The sequence below is a fragment of the Anomalospiza imberbis genome, chromosome 9 (assembly GCF_031753505.1).
Source record: "Anomalospiza imberbis isolate Cuckoo-Finch-1a 21T00152 chromosome 9, ASM3175350v1, whole genome shotgun sequence".
NCBI classification, from domain to species: Eukaryota; Metazoa; Chordata; class Aves; order Passeriformes; family Viduidae; genus Anomalospiza; species Anomalospiza imberbis.
This window is the reverse complement of record NC_089689.1, coordinates 14,606,882-14,621,818: the sequence shown is the minus strand read 5'-3', so window position 1 is coordinate 14,621,818 and position 14,937 is coordinate 14,606,882. Positions and strand designations below refer to the sequence as shown.

The 14,937-nt window shown below is 39.2% G+C and overlaps 1 protein-coding gene across 5 annotated transcripts in view; it reads left to right on the top strand.

The window, feature by feature from the left end:
- Window positions 1-659: 659 nt before the first annotated feature.
- Window positions 660-14,937, top strand: part of FNBP1L (formin binding protein 1 like) — a 59,491-nt gene continuing 45,213 nt past the window's right edge. For 4 of the 5 annotated variants that reach the window (XM_068199806.1, XM_068199808.1, XM_068199807.1 and 1 more), the window contains exon 1: window positions 3,387-3,775. In XM_068199806.1, coding sequence (XP_068055907.1) covers window positions 3,440-3,775 — 336 coding nt within the window. In that variant the 5' untranslated portion in view covers window positions 3,387-3,439. Of the gene's footprint in view, window positions 683-3,386; window positions 3,776-14,937 lie in introns of those variants that run through there. The other variant, XM_068199809.1, reaches the window with a different exon arrangement.

Here is a 14,937-nt window from a genome sequence, read left to right as displayed (position 1 = left end):
TAGGTACACTTGGAAACTCAAGTAGATTCTGTTGAAAAGTGAACAGAATTAACAAAATACACAACTACTGTAATACTTAGAATTATGTGGATTCAGTCAGAATGCATAATTGGGCAGTTTTCTTTTAAAGCCTGCATTAAATGAGTCAATGATGGGGGAAACATCTAAATATAAAAGTAAATTTTCTAAGCTAAAAATAAGGTGTTGTCATCTGCCAGAAGCAGCTAGTGGTTTACAAGGGTACTAGAACAATGCAATCTATCATGAAGCCTTTGCTGCACGTAACATTACTTGAATATGTCTTTAATATGTTCTCGAGTCCCTTTGGTTGCATCCCCTCCTCCAACTGATGATTTTAAGGATGTGACTAGAAGAATAGCAGTCTTTAGGGTAATGTTTGTTTCATTGTTTTTAGGCTTAGGGTCAGTTGCATTCCCTGATAATGGAAACAATGTCACAATTGTAAGTGATTAATTTTACCATTTCCAGTAATATCCTGCAGAGATATGCTAGACTCTTCCCCTTGTCTTACAGCTTGGTCATTTCATATCCTCAACTGCTAAACTGGAGGAGAGCTCAGGATTTATATGGGAATCTCCTAAAGCAAGAGTGTGCTTAAGCAGGAGCCCTTCTCCTTCTCAGTAACACTGACTGATGTCAGATTTCTCACTAGGCTGAAATGGTAAGTATTATGCTGCTAAGACTTCTGCTTTATTTTCAATTAATTAAAATTTGTTTCAGTCACATGGTCTTAATATACTGTTCATGAATTCCAAATCTTGCAATAATTTGTCTAAATGCCTTTTTTCTCTTAACTTCAAATCCATTACCTGTGTAGCTTATTGTGATCTATATTTACTGATTGACTTTTAGTTAAGTAAAGGTGAAATGCACATCTCTATGTATGTACCTGATACATAAATGTGCTTCTGGTTTTGGAAGTATGGGTTAAAAGCAAACTAAAAATCAGAAAGCAATCTTGAAAATAGTTGTGCCCATATTTAAATTCAAACACTAATAAAACCACTGAAATATGTTGGGAAGAAATAGGCTTTGCACTTTACTTTCTGGAATCTTCTTCATCCTTTGAGGCTTTTGTGCAGATTTTGTGCTAATTCTCTACAAAATGAGAATCACAATGCCTGGAGCAACACTAGGTGGGTCCCAGAAAGAGTACGTTTCTGTGTACAAATTCTAATCAGCCTGACTTCCCAAGTCTAACTGTTAACCTCCAAAGATGAATAATTAGCCAGACTGCAGCAGCGCTCTGGTGCAATCATAGTGTCCTCTTCTGGTGCTAGCTTGTTCAAAGCCTGCGCAGGAATTTCTTTTGATTGCTCCTCTTTATCGTGTACATGTGCTCTTAAAAGGCAGGTACAACCCAGAGCTGCTGTGCTAGCACCTGTCCTATTTTACAGAGTATTTCAGAGCAGCCTCTCAATCCCTTCTGGGGGTTGTGAAGTTACTCAGAATCTCTGGAACATCCTGCAGCTCCCGATGCTTGCTGTACCTTTGGGTTTGTAAAGGTGTTTTCCAGGGAGAGCTGCCTGGAAAGAAGGAATCCTGTTTGTCCTAGGAAAACCTCTCATTGCTAAAATTAGGCTTTCTAAGCATTACTAAGTAGCTACATATTGTATTAATGTACTCATGATACAGGCTGCAGTTTCCTTCTCCTAAAATATCTACAGATCACCAGAAAGCATTTGATTTTGTTACATTGCTCTAAATAGAAAACAAATTCTCACATGTTGAGAATGTTGGCATTGCACATTTTGCAGAAATAGCAGTAATTAGTTAATTCTTAAATTAGAGTTAAATAAAAGAAGGTTCTTATATCAATCAACCAACTAGACATATAAATAAATAAATATATTTATATAATGCGTTGAAACTCTATTGATGTATATTTAATGCACTGAAAGGCCAGTATTTAAATTTGAGTGCCAATTAAGTGCCTGATTTCCAATGCTTCTGACTCCATAGATTTAGAACTTAGGATCAATTTTCCAGTAGATTAATTTCCAGTACTTTACTGGGGCTTCTAAAGGTGAAAATTTTAGCTCTAAAGTTGTTTTTCTAGGGTTCATTTTTAGATATCTAAACTGAAACAATTGCAAATCTGAATTGTCCTGAAATAATCAGGAAGTGAAAAATCTTGCAAACAAATTTCAAATTCACATCAAGACTCTTGCTTCTAGTGTCTACTAAAGGTTCAGGGTACATTTGTTTTTCAAAGTGTCCCTTTTTAAAAAAGATAAAGTGCCACACCAGACATCCAAGACCAAAGCTGCCCAAATTATTGCATGCATTTATAAACCTTGGTTGGGACAGAGTGCATTATGGATTACAGTGTGATTAAAATGTGTCAAAATGCCTCTTTCTAAAATTATTACACGTGCAGCAAATTATAGGTATTAATTTACAAGAGATACATTGAAAGCATATAAAATGAACTAATTAATACTATTTCATTATATCATCTGATTATATTTTTTTAAGAATTGTATTAAGATATGTGACAAGCTGGTTGCTAAGCAAAAGGCTGATTGATTGATCTTTCTAGCATTTAATGGACATTGCTTTTTGCCAGTTCTGAAAGCCATGTAAGTTGAGTGAAGTTAAACATATAAGTAAACTATGAAAATTATTAATAAATATTTCTGCTTCATTACCTGAATCCTCAATATATATTCTGCTTGCTGAATATTTTCAGTAATTAATACAATCTACCAAGTGAGTTAATGTGCCAGACTTCAGCTGAACTGTGCCTACATGTGGAATCTCATCTTTAGAATCTAAAATGTGGAGGGTTCATAACTAGAACTAAAAATAGAACTAAACCCAAATTGTGATGCAAAGGCACATTAACTGAAAGGTGACTTGGGAATCAAAAAAGGATTGGATTTAAGTAATTTTTGTTTCATGATATAGAGACTTAGCAGTATTTATTATTTTAGTATTATATTGAGTTTTTAGCCCACCTTATAAAAATTATTTCTAAGCAAAAACGGAGAGGAAAATGAAAAAAATTTATGCCCTCAGAGGAGAATTTAATTCAGGTGGCTTTCAAAATATTTGCTTTCTATTGGTAGCTTTGTAACACTTTGGTGGAAAAAATAATCTTTGACAAGGATTTAACAGCTGTCCTTTTCTAGATGCTGAGGAAAGTCCCTCTTACAGTCAATATGATTCATTCAAGTACTCTGTCAAAAATGAGCTTTTTTCCCTCAGCTGCCTCCCTCACCTTTCCTGAAATCTCACTTTGTGATTTACATCTGGAGCTGTGATGTAAACAAGACAAAAATCGTTGTCTACGTCTGTGCCCGGTGAGGAGGGGGCGAGCCGGGACCCCGCCGCTGCCGGCCGTGACTCAGCGCTTTGGGGAGGCCTCGCAGCCGCCCGGGACACGAAGCCCCGGGGCCTCGCCGTCGCCTCGTTAATGAGTAGCAACGCGGGGCCGCCCCGGGCGCGACACCTTCGCCCCGCGGCCGCTCGGGGCTCCGGGCAGCGCCGGCCGCTCCCGTCGCGGCCCCGCCGCTCCAGCCGGACCCGCCCCTCTCCCAGTCTCCTCCGCGGCTCCCCCTCCCGAGCCAGGCGGAGCTGGAGCTGGGAGCGACGTCGTTCCTCGCCGCCGCCGCCTCTCCCCAGTGACCGAGGGCACCGGCACTGCCTGGGGGGGCCCCGTTCTCCGGCCGCCGCCCGACGCCTCATCCCCGCCTCTGCCGGAGCCGGCACTGCCCGCGGAGCAGCCATGAGCTGGGGCACGGAGCTGTGGGTGAGTCCTGGCTCGCCTCTCATTGTGTCTGAGATTCGCCGCCTTCCCTTGTCTGCTCGGGCGGCTGCCCCGGGGAGGCGCGGAGCGGCCGGAGCCGAGGCGCTGCGCTTTGTTCGGCGCAGGGGCGGCGGGCAGGGGCTCGGGCGGGGCGGGGCGGGGGTCCGGCGCTGGCGGAGGGCGGCGGCGCCGGGCCGGGGGCCGCGGCGGGGCGGGAGCGCCGCGTCCGGGGTGCGGTGCGCGCGCGCCGCCTGCGCGGCCATGGCGCTGCCCGGGGCGGCCCCTCGCCCTCAGCCCGCCCGGCGCGGTCACGGCGGGACGGGCGCTTTGTGTGCGGCCGGGGGAGCGCCGCGGCCCTCACCGTGCTCCTGGCACGGCACGGCGCGGCTCGGGGCGGGGTCCCGGCGCGGCCCGGGCAGCGGCCCGCACCGGGCAGCCTCGGGGCGGCGGCAGAACTGCTGCTCCCCCCGAAAAGCGCCGGGCTGCTCAGAGGAGCAAAGGGTTTTCAGCTGCCGGCCTTAGCTAGATGCAGCTACTGTATAGCTTTGTCTGTAAAAGTACCGCAGAATGTTGGCTAACGCTGCGTTGTGTTTGTTTGAAATACGAAGAATTGGCCACAACGAGACAGGCAGTTTCTGCCTCGCATTAGGTCTTTTCTTAAAGCTCCCCTCTTCGCTCCGAAGGCTCTGTGGCCGTGCCGAGGACGGCAAAGACGGGGCTTCTCCCGGGGGAGTGCCGGAGCTGGGCACGGCGATGTCTGCTCGCAGTGGTGGCGTTGTGTATCTCCTCTGTCAGCTTCCCTGCTGCTGGAGCTAACGCTGATCGTGGGAATGCTTGGGCATAAAAAAGAATAGTACCAAGGAGTATTTCATGTCCCCACTTTAAATGCCGCCTGCCCTGCATTTACTTGCTTTTAAAGACTGTGAAACAGAGACTTTTGTGCTGAGAAAAAAAACAACTACAGAAAGCTAAACGTTGCAGCTTGAATTCTGGTCCAGGAACTTAATCTGGACCTAGCTTTTTTTGTGTGTGTGTGTTGAATTAAATACCTTTATCGGTATTTTGTAGTGCAGGGCTATTAGTCTCTAGAGGAGCAAAGATCTGCTCCACACCGAGACAAGCGGTTGCCCGAGGAGCCGGGGCAGCCGTGGCGCTGCGGGCGGAGTGCCTGGGTGGGGCGCGGGGACTGGGAGTGCCCGCGGAGCTCCTGAAGCCACCTGAATTAACTTGTGTCTGATTATGCAAAATGAAGATGCAATAGCATCACGTGTGCTACGCGGAGAAGCCTGATTTAAAGGTATTTAGGGGTTACTTTAGTGTTTTGCATAGTACCTTGTACTTTACTAGGATTTGTAGGCACGATGAGAATTCAGACAAAATGCACTTTTTAAGTACTGATGACACTGCTGTAGCCGGCTTGAAAGCTAAAACTGTTGTGATATTGGCAGTAAGGAGTAAGTAAAAGCTGTGATTTATATTGGCCACACAAGAGTGTGTGTGCAGCTCATGCCTGTATGAATTTCAGGTGAGGGGTGAGTGTCACTTAAGGTGAGTGGGGTTGGCATTTGGGTGAGCACTGACTGTAAGCACTCAGATACGTATTGCTTTAGAAAACAGAGTTTTAGTTTGCTCATATCAGCTCATTTTCATAGCCTCTTAATTGTATTTGGTTTTTTATTTTTTGTTCATCTTTAAATGACACTTGAAAGTTTTATATTCTGTCGTATGTTCAGTGCTTGTCTTTGTCCTGTGTTTAAGAAACATATTAAAAAAGATGGTTTTTGACCTCAGACTTCCTTTTAATGATGGGCATTTAACTCACAGTGTTGTGAAACTAGCTGAAGTTTATTTTGACCTACTGTATTTCTTTTCTCCTAAGTCACTAATTCTTACACATTAGTTGGAAGAAATGCCAGAATTTTAAGCTAAATGGTTTACTGCAATACTCATATTGTAGCAAAATTTAATGTATTTTTTGCTTGATATCTGGAGATAACCTGCAACTCTACACTGAGGTAACTTCCTGCATAAAAAGGTCTGTTTGTAACTATGTAACTAGACTTTGACAATGCAAGTTTTTACATTACAGGGTACCTTTTACATTTTTTAAATTCAATCCAACCATACTTTAAAAAATATACTATGTTATGAATCAGACTGGTTTCTTAGAAGAATATTCAGTGCTTCACTTACTCTAAAAAGTACTAAACTTTAATTGTGCTGGGCAAGTAAAGATTACTTTTTTGGAGATCTGGCACAAAATCAAATTCATTAAGAATTATCCTAAATCTAGGTTAAAAACACAGGGAAAACCAGTATTGTGGGTCTTCAAAGACAGGGCTCTGAACAATATAAAAATAAACTCTTAGACATTTGTGTTCTGCTGTAGCAATTCCTCCATCATTCCCTGTTATGAGCATCACTGGAGCTTCAGGAGGCAGCCTGAGCTGCTCTGTGTTTGCTGATGGCAGCAGGGCACAAGGTGTTCGGTCCCCAGCTGCAGAGAACTCTTCTGCTCAGGTTTTCTGGACACCTCATTGGGCCTAAAGCTCTCCTTCATTAGTGCTTTCAGCTCATAAAATGGAAATTTTCAGGGTTAAGTCTGGTATCTAGATGATAATTTTTAAAAAACATGTGCACTTACATATATATGCTTCACTAATTCATTGAAGCAAATTTGATGATTCTGTATCAGACTTTTTTTAATATGTCCTTAACCCTGCCTTCTTAAGTTGTATCTCTTCATGCTGTTTTTTGATATTTTATGCTGATTTGCAGTTCTGAGGTATTTTTTAAATTGTTCTGTACTTTTATACTGTATGCTATTTTGGATACAGTAAAAACTGAGCATAGATGAATATAGAGACAAATAAGGAGCCAGAAGAAAACTTAGGGGAAAAGGAAAGCAACTCATGTCTGGCATTTATGTTATAATTATTAAATATAGCAATTCTGTTATTGACATGATACATATGCTAATTAAATGGTTACATCGGGGACAGGAAAAGGAAAGATTTTCTTTGATTGGCCAGTATTTTCTAATTCTTTAAATTAGGTAGCTGTTTTTCAAGAAAGATTTTGTTTTTAACAAGCACACTACCATTCTCTGAAGTGAGTGTGCATTGTACAAAATGTGTATGTCTTGATTAGACTAAAGCACTTGGTGCTTTTCAGTGTGTCTTGGCCAAAAAACATGCTCCTTGTGTTTCTTTTGATAGCTCTGAATGAAATAATGTAAAGTAATAATAACAAAATAAATGTCAAATCATATAAGCCATCCTGTGATTAGAACTGTTTCATTCCACAACATTTTCTGTGCTGTGGGATATATGCTCTCCTTTTCTGCTTTCTTACTACAATAAAAAATTTTGATTATGCTTTGAAAGTCTTATTCAACAAATAATTTTATTCTCATTGGTGTGTGTACCTTTGTGGTCACTCTGTAGCATGTTCCTTATGGTATGACCAGAAAGGACCCAAGATACTTTGGTGAACTGCTTTGCATAATACTCTCTTAAGGGTTAGAACAGAGTAGAGAGCACTGGCAAGTCTTGTCTAATTCAGTTGAAATACATTTTATTATTGGGTGCCAAATTTTCCTATCTTTGATATATAATTTCTTCATAGATAACATTTGTAAAGCAGTAATCATCTGAAGAAAGGTGGTACATAATTGCGAAGTAGCATTGCTGCACTTCATTTGTAGTAGAAAATTGCTGCTGTTTATTTAGATACAGATACTTTGCAGAATTAACTTTTTGGAGTATGTCATGCTTTTTTCAAATACTGCACACTTACGTTCGCCTCATGAACAGTAGGAGTTCAACACATTGAAGTTGTGGTTAGATTTGTATTTTTGTTTTATAGAGTGCCCTGATTTCTATCACACTGTGCTGCAATATCCAAGGCAAGAATAGATAGATAGGACTAAAATTGGGGTGGGGTTTAGTAACTTTAAATATTTGGAAATAAAAGTGATAGATTATGATATGTTTAAGAAACTTCTCAGCATGAGCATCTGTTCAGTGTGTGTTTCTGTACATCTGGAGTTCTTTTCGTGGTGGGCGTAAAGTGTACAAATAGTATTAACATAGAATATTTTAAAAATATACCTGGTTATTGCCATCTTGGGTTATTGTGCTGTTAAATCAAATATGTAGTGCAATTGCTTTGATGCTAAATGCTTACTAAGCTTTGGAGACTGGAGTGTAGCTGATAATGAAGTTCTTGGTGTAATGAGAGGAGACAGTGTGATTGGCACTCTGAAGTGTCTTCTTTGGAAATTAATTAAAGAGTTTGTGCTGTCTCTTTAAAAGAAAAAACAACCAGGAAGGATGTTTTTTAACTTCGGATGCACGTTCTGTTGTTCCAACCCCTGTGAACTCCTTAATAGCAGTTGGCAGAAAAAGAGTTTGAATACCATGTCAGAACATTTTCAGTCTGTAGAACCAGTCTAGCCATCTGTTTCTCACCTCTTGATAAATATTTAAAACAGAAATTTTGCTGAGGGCTTTTTGTGCTGAGATTTCATGATTAAAAAGAAATGGCTGTAGAAGATTTAATGATACTATTGTTGTGAGCTCCTTGGGGCCAGAAGCACACCATCTTTTATAATTAAGAAACCACTGGCACTGTAGAGTAGTATTTTAGAAATTACTTATGTTGGACCAAAGAAAGATCAAAGAATATTTGGTGATGTGCTCTTTTTAATCTTTCCTTGAACAAAATTCATTCTGTGCATAAACCCAAGTTCTGTTTTTTAAAATATTGAATAACTCGGTTGCATCAGTAATTTTTCAAAAGCTGTTAAAAATTTTCTTATGCTTTCAGAGTCCTGCTTTCAGACATTGTTTCCTTCTTGCATTAAAATCTTAGTGTTTTTTTGTAGAAGATAAATCATGTGGTGATGTTGTCTAATTTTAAAAGTTGTCCAGTGTAATTATAGATGAAAAACATCCACAGAATGTAAATATGAAGGAGTTAGCTTCAAAAAGTAGCTATTATATAGCATACTTCTACTGTAGTAATTTATGCATTTTTGTTCACTAGATTAGAAAATTTATTTTTAGCTAAATAGAAGTTTTTTTTCCCAAGCAAAAAGAGGTTTTTCTCTTGAAACTGAGAAACCTTTATTGATTGTTAAAGTGGATATGGTTATGTAGTTACTAGCATTGTTAATACAGATACAAAAACCACTGTAAATAATTCTAAATATCCAGCCGTATCTCATATGGAAGTTCTTATGTGCTTTTGAATCTTAATATTTTGTAAGCTTACTTTCCAGTGTGCTGACATATATTCTGTTAAAGAAACAGGGGGATGTTTGAGAGATGGAACATGGAATTTTTTTTTTTTTGCCCCCAGATTTGTCCATCAGTGTAATGCAAAGATTGCAAACAGTACTCTGTAGAGATTCTCTCTTCAATGGGTACTCTTGCTGCTGTGGTCTGCAAATGTGTGCAAGGAATGTGTCTTGTGGCTGAAGTATAAGATGACAGTGTTTTCAGATGCATGGGATGGTTACACATTTCCCCTGTCTTGGGTGACATGCTGGATAAAATGCCTGATCGCTGTCAGGTTCCCGTCTTTCACAAGCAGTGTTGTGTGGCTTACCTCATCCTTGGGAAGACCTGAGATTTCCAGCTAGAAAGTTATGTAAGGATCAAATACTTGGTTATTGAAAGTGTAGTTACTTTTGGCTTTGGTGTGAAAACAATTGTACTGAGTTTTAGTTGGAAATGTTTATCCATATTTTTCCAGCAATTGTCTGGTTCATAAACATCTGACCTTTTTACTGGTTTTTTCCAGGAAGGGGTGTGTCATTGTCATGAGACTATCAGTTTGGGTTTGATGTTGAACATAATTTAAGAATGCATACATGTCTTTGACTGTCTGTTTAGAAAGTGGGATTTTTTGAGTTTTGAAAGCTTTATCATCTGATATCTATTAAAAAGGCATGTGTTTTTATTTATGGCCCCACTTGTTTACGCACTTGGAAGTGTATATGCTTTTCAGTGAAGCTTGTACAAACATACATGGGACTTTACTAATCTGGAAATTCTGAACACTGGAAAAGTATGGCTGTCTTGTAAAAGATGTATGCAGTATCCTTGCTGATAGTACAAAATCTAAGAGTTGCCTGTATCAAGATTTTAAATGCTGCAGCTCTCATTTGATTTCCTGAGTGAGAATAATAAACAAGTTGTTGGAGATTGCAGGATCTTTATCTCAGCCAAGCTGAGGATTTCTTTAAAGCATGTATCTGTCAAAGTAATGATCTCGGGAATCACAAATCCCTCAGAATTTGGGATGAAAAAAGCATGGGAAGATAGAATTCTGTTGGCATTGTGCTCATGGCTGAGGGTTGCCCCAGCAGGTGTAATTGGTGCTTTCAGCTGTTTGCAGGTAAATGCTGGAAGACTGAAGGTTTGTTGTTGTTGCTTGTGTAGAGTAGTCACTGATGCTGTAGATGTACTGAAATAAGACTGATACCTAAAAGTTAATTAGTGTTGTATTTAAATTAGTTCTTAAACTGGATTGACCTGGGTGAGACCCTCATTTATTAATATAGTATTTTTAAATACTTCAGTCCTTATATTTGCAGAGCACTTTTTAGTGTTCTTGGTAAACCTAGTAATTGAGCAACATAAGGTGTTTTATTTTTTTGTGGAGGGGAAGTTATTTAACACAATTCAGATTAAATTTTCATTGTTCATGCAACACGTGCATACTTTTTAAAGAACTTGAATTCTTTTTGGTAGAGAAAAGAATTCCCTGAAGTCCAGATATGTTCAGCTCTTTCCTTGTAATGGTGAACAAACTGTTCAGTGAAAGCTGAAATTCCTGTCAGATTGTTTCATTTTGCCCCTAGTGAGTTTACGTACCCCGGTCCCAGTGCTGTCTTGGCAGAAAATTTAGAGGTTTGTCTTCAGATGTATGTCAGTGCTTCAGCTGGATGGGAAAAGAAGGAAAAAAAAGTATTATACTAATAAAAGCCTTCTGGTTTTCATTAAAATGCAGACCCTCTGCACTGACTTTGTTTATGGAATTATCTGCAATAAGTTTCTGCATTGCTGGGGTTTTTTTCAGCTACAAGTTCTAGTCTAAGAGGAGAGTGGAAGGAGTATTACATTTCGTGCTAGCTGACTAGAACAGGAAAGGGCTGAATTTTAGGTGTACTGAATTTTCTGAAAATTTCTACAGTATAAAAATTTGAAATAGTTACATGTAAGATTCATGAATATCTTTTCATTGATTTTTTTTTTAATTCAGAACTCTGCTTCTGCTTTGTCATTTGCAATGAACAGGGCATTGGACTAATTAAACTGTTTTCTGGCATTGTGTTTTGTACATTTCCCTGTAGTTTTATTACTGTTTACATCTTTTGAAGGAGAAATGCAGTCTTACTGTGAGCTAAAAAGCTAATAGTGCAAGACCTAAATCTTTCTTGGGCTTTAATGTGGAATTCTCCTGTCATCTTGGGCAAATAAACTTACTTTTTGTCCCTTTTAGTTGGGTTGTAAAATTGGAATATACTTCGTTTGTTTTAATCAAATTATTATTGTAGCAATATTTGTAGAATACTTTAACATTCTTTATGTGTAAGGGCACGGTAATATGGTGTTTTAAAATGTTGAAAGTAACGCGTGCACTTTTATTCTGGTTTTGGAGGGGGTAGAGTTAATTTACTATGTAGTAGCTGGTACAGTTTCTGTGATTTGGTTCCTCACAAATGTTTGTTCCAGAGGCAAGTACCGTGTGAATCGCTTCTCCCTGTCTGGTACACGAGAAATAGTACGACATGATTTTTTGTAGTTCCATATTTAGTAAAAAATACTTTTGTGGCATTGTGCAATGAAATTACATCCACTAGATTTGAGTTTGGAGTTCTTTAAGTACTAAAGAACTTCTGAAATATGACAGCAATTGCACTGGAGAGTTGAGAGGCAGCCTTAACTTTTGGCATACTTGAGGTAACCAAATGTGAGTGCAAGTGATGAAGATGGGCGAGCCTCTCGGAACTCCATCTGCATTGCAAATCCTTTGTAAAGAGAGCATTTGATTGCTGGATTCTTTCTCATGATGGATGCCCAATTCGAGTGGGTGTGGAAACCTCACTTTGTATATTCTGGTTGGTAGAGTAATTGGAGGGTGTTTACTACATGGGTATGTTTCTTGTACACTTTGTCTTTGCCCCATATGCCTCATTTCTCTCAGATGAAGTCAATAATGTTTTACCTTCCTAATAATATCTTCAAACAAGCATTTGATTTAGATGGCATGGGGTTTTCTTGTGGCAGTGAGTGGGAAAATAATTGGTGTGTGTGAACCCCAGACAACACCTGCTCCAGTGCTCCAACAAGTGCTCCAATGCAGGAAGAAGAAATTGTAATATTTATAATATCCAACATTTTTAATCCTTACAGTAAATGGATAAAGTGTTTTTTCAGTTATCTGTTATAGCATCTAATTGTCCTGCAATTTTTCCCATATTTATGTGATGCCCATCACAATTAGAGGAATGTTTAGGGTATTTGACATTTGAAATCAATCATGGGAGTGTATTTTATGTTTGTATTTATGTAGGGCCTAGTACCATTAGTCACATAGTGTCCTTGTGTTGTCCACCATTCTACACAAACTCAGTGTAAATAGCATCCTCAATCCAGTTAACTTTGAGTTCCAGCAGGGGCTGGGTCATGTAGTGGTGGTACCAAATGTGTTGTGCAAACCCCAGTATTGTTCAGCACAGTGGAGAGTGATCTCAACTGCAGCCTCGTAGCTTTTTCTTTGGGTGAGCCTTGCAAGCCAAGGGTGGCAGTGGGGTGGACCTTTGTCATATTTGCAAGGGATGAGCACCCAAACAACCTAAGAGAATTCAGGAAATAGTTGTTGAAAAGTACAAGGGAGTGTTGGTGTCTCAAGTGAAGCAAACAATAATCCTTTGGTATGATGAGGTAATTAGCAAGAATCAGCCAGCAATGCCCTTGAAAGTGAGGTTAAGAAGCTCATGTGTGCTGTGATTGAGATAATGCACCCAGATAGTGCTGGGTGAAAAACATGTGGGCAAAAGGATAATCTCTCAGTACCAGAGAACAGGATGTGGTGTGGTTGAGAAATGAGATGGGTGGAGAATGCCTAAAGATGGCAAATACTGGGATGGCTAGAAAGAGACTGATTTAAAAAAAGAAAAAAAAAAGGAGAAATTGTTAATAAGTTTTAGGATGGACATAGATTTGAGATTCAGGAATGAAGTCAAATAATCAGGTGAAAGGTTAAAGTTTGAGACTTTAGTGTAAAAGGCATAAACCAGTAAAGTGCAGTAGCTGCAAAGATATGATGTGCGTTTTATGCTTTTAAATGAAATGTTTTATCTTAATTTTTCCCTGAAAACGACTTCAAATTTGTGATTAGTAAATGGAAAACTGTCTGAAGGTCCACTAGGGATGACTGATAAAACAGTTTTGTTCTGTAGAGTCAAATGTGTGTTCCCTCATGCCCCTAATACCTATTTTATTTGGACCCTAATAATGCAGGTACTCATTTACATATTTAATTTTACCACTACTTGTTCATTTTATGAGCAAAGATCTCACAGGATCTGTGAAACTCATTAATGTGTGAGACTAAATACTGCATTACCAGGACATTTTCAAAGCCTTGTTTGATTTTTGAGAAAGGGAACATTTGCAAACTAGCTCTGCCTGTAGCTTGTAGTTGATGCACAGCATTATTTAAATCAGCAACAATTACTGATGCTATTTTCTTTAGTTTAATGGATCTCTTTTCAGCCTTATGAGTTTTGACTGCAGTGAACTGTGAGTTAGAAGAACAAGGATACGTACTTGGATTTATGAATAGTGAAATTTTTATTTTCAGAGTATTTATAATTTATTTAATGAAAAGCTTTATCTCAGTAACTGTGGTTTTTATTATCTAGGAAATGGGTGAACAACAGATGATGACATTCAAGATCTGTGCAATATGGTCAAGGTGTTACAAATTTGTTTGGAGGAGGGCAAGAAAAGGATGAACTTGTCTTGAAAAGTTCTCCAGCATGTTGTAATAAAATGATGAAAACCAGACTGGAATATCTGGTTAGGTTTCATGTCTAAGAAGATGGCATGTTTAAAGAGGAAAAATTAATTTCTTGAAAATAAATAGTAACTTATCAGGAAAATCCAAATGTTTGAGATTTTTCTACATTGTAGTAATGTGAGGGGAATGTAGACTGTACAGTTCCATGACACTTAACTAGAAATGTCACCATGTGAGGCAAGTTGTGTAGTTTTGTGAAGTATCTTGGCTCTGCATGATACTCAAATATTTACTCCTGCAGCAAGAGGTGTGGTGGTCTGATTAAGTGTTTAGGTTGAGATTGAGGAGGCAGGGTTTTAGGTTATTTGTTTTGGTTTATCTTGATTGCTTCTTTGTTTTGTAAAAGCTGGGAGGTCTTCTGTGTTATTTCTGCTGACAATTTGCAATCACAAAAACTAGATATTTTAACTTAACTCCCCAAGTTTGAGACCCTGTTAATATTAAGACCTCTCTTTAATAACAAAGGTAACTTCTTTCCAAAATGGCTTTTTAAGAAACGTGTTCACTTTGGTATTGGTGCTAGGGAGAATAATTATCATCTTTCCAGAAGCCGTGTTACAGTTCCTCTTGTGCTAGCTAGCCTTCTAGATTTCTCCAGGTTCCAGCTTTATGTTCTGCATTCTGAGACAGAAGGAGTGAGGTAGGGAGTAGTTGAGTGCAACAAGAAGTTTTTACTGGAAGAAGCATCCACTTAGTGGATTGGAATTGGAGTTCTGTAAAACCAGGGATTGGCTCTTTATATTAAAACTGTAGTAGGTGGAAACAAACGCGGTGTTGGGCAGAGTGTGCTACCTGCTCTTCCTGCTTGGATGGCTTAGCCTCAGTGACATCCAATTATTTTGGTTCTGCAGGTTTGTCGTTCAGTTTTGCTGAAATCTCAATAGTTGAACTGAAATAATTTTCTTAAAAGAGTTAAAATACTCTTAAAGATGAGATGCCAGTGGTATTTAAGCTTAGTGATTCTTAGATGAAATGTTTTTCCATGTTCTGTCTGCTTTATACTTCAAGGCTGTAATTGTGGGCTGTGTAATGAATACATTTTGACATCATTTGTATAAAATCCCTTA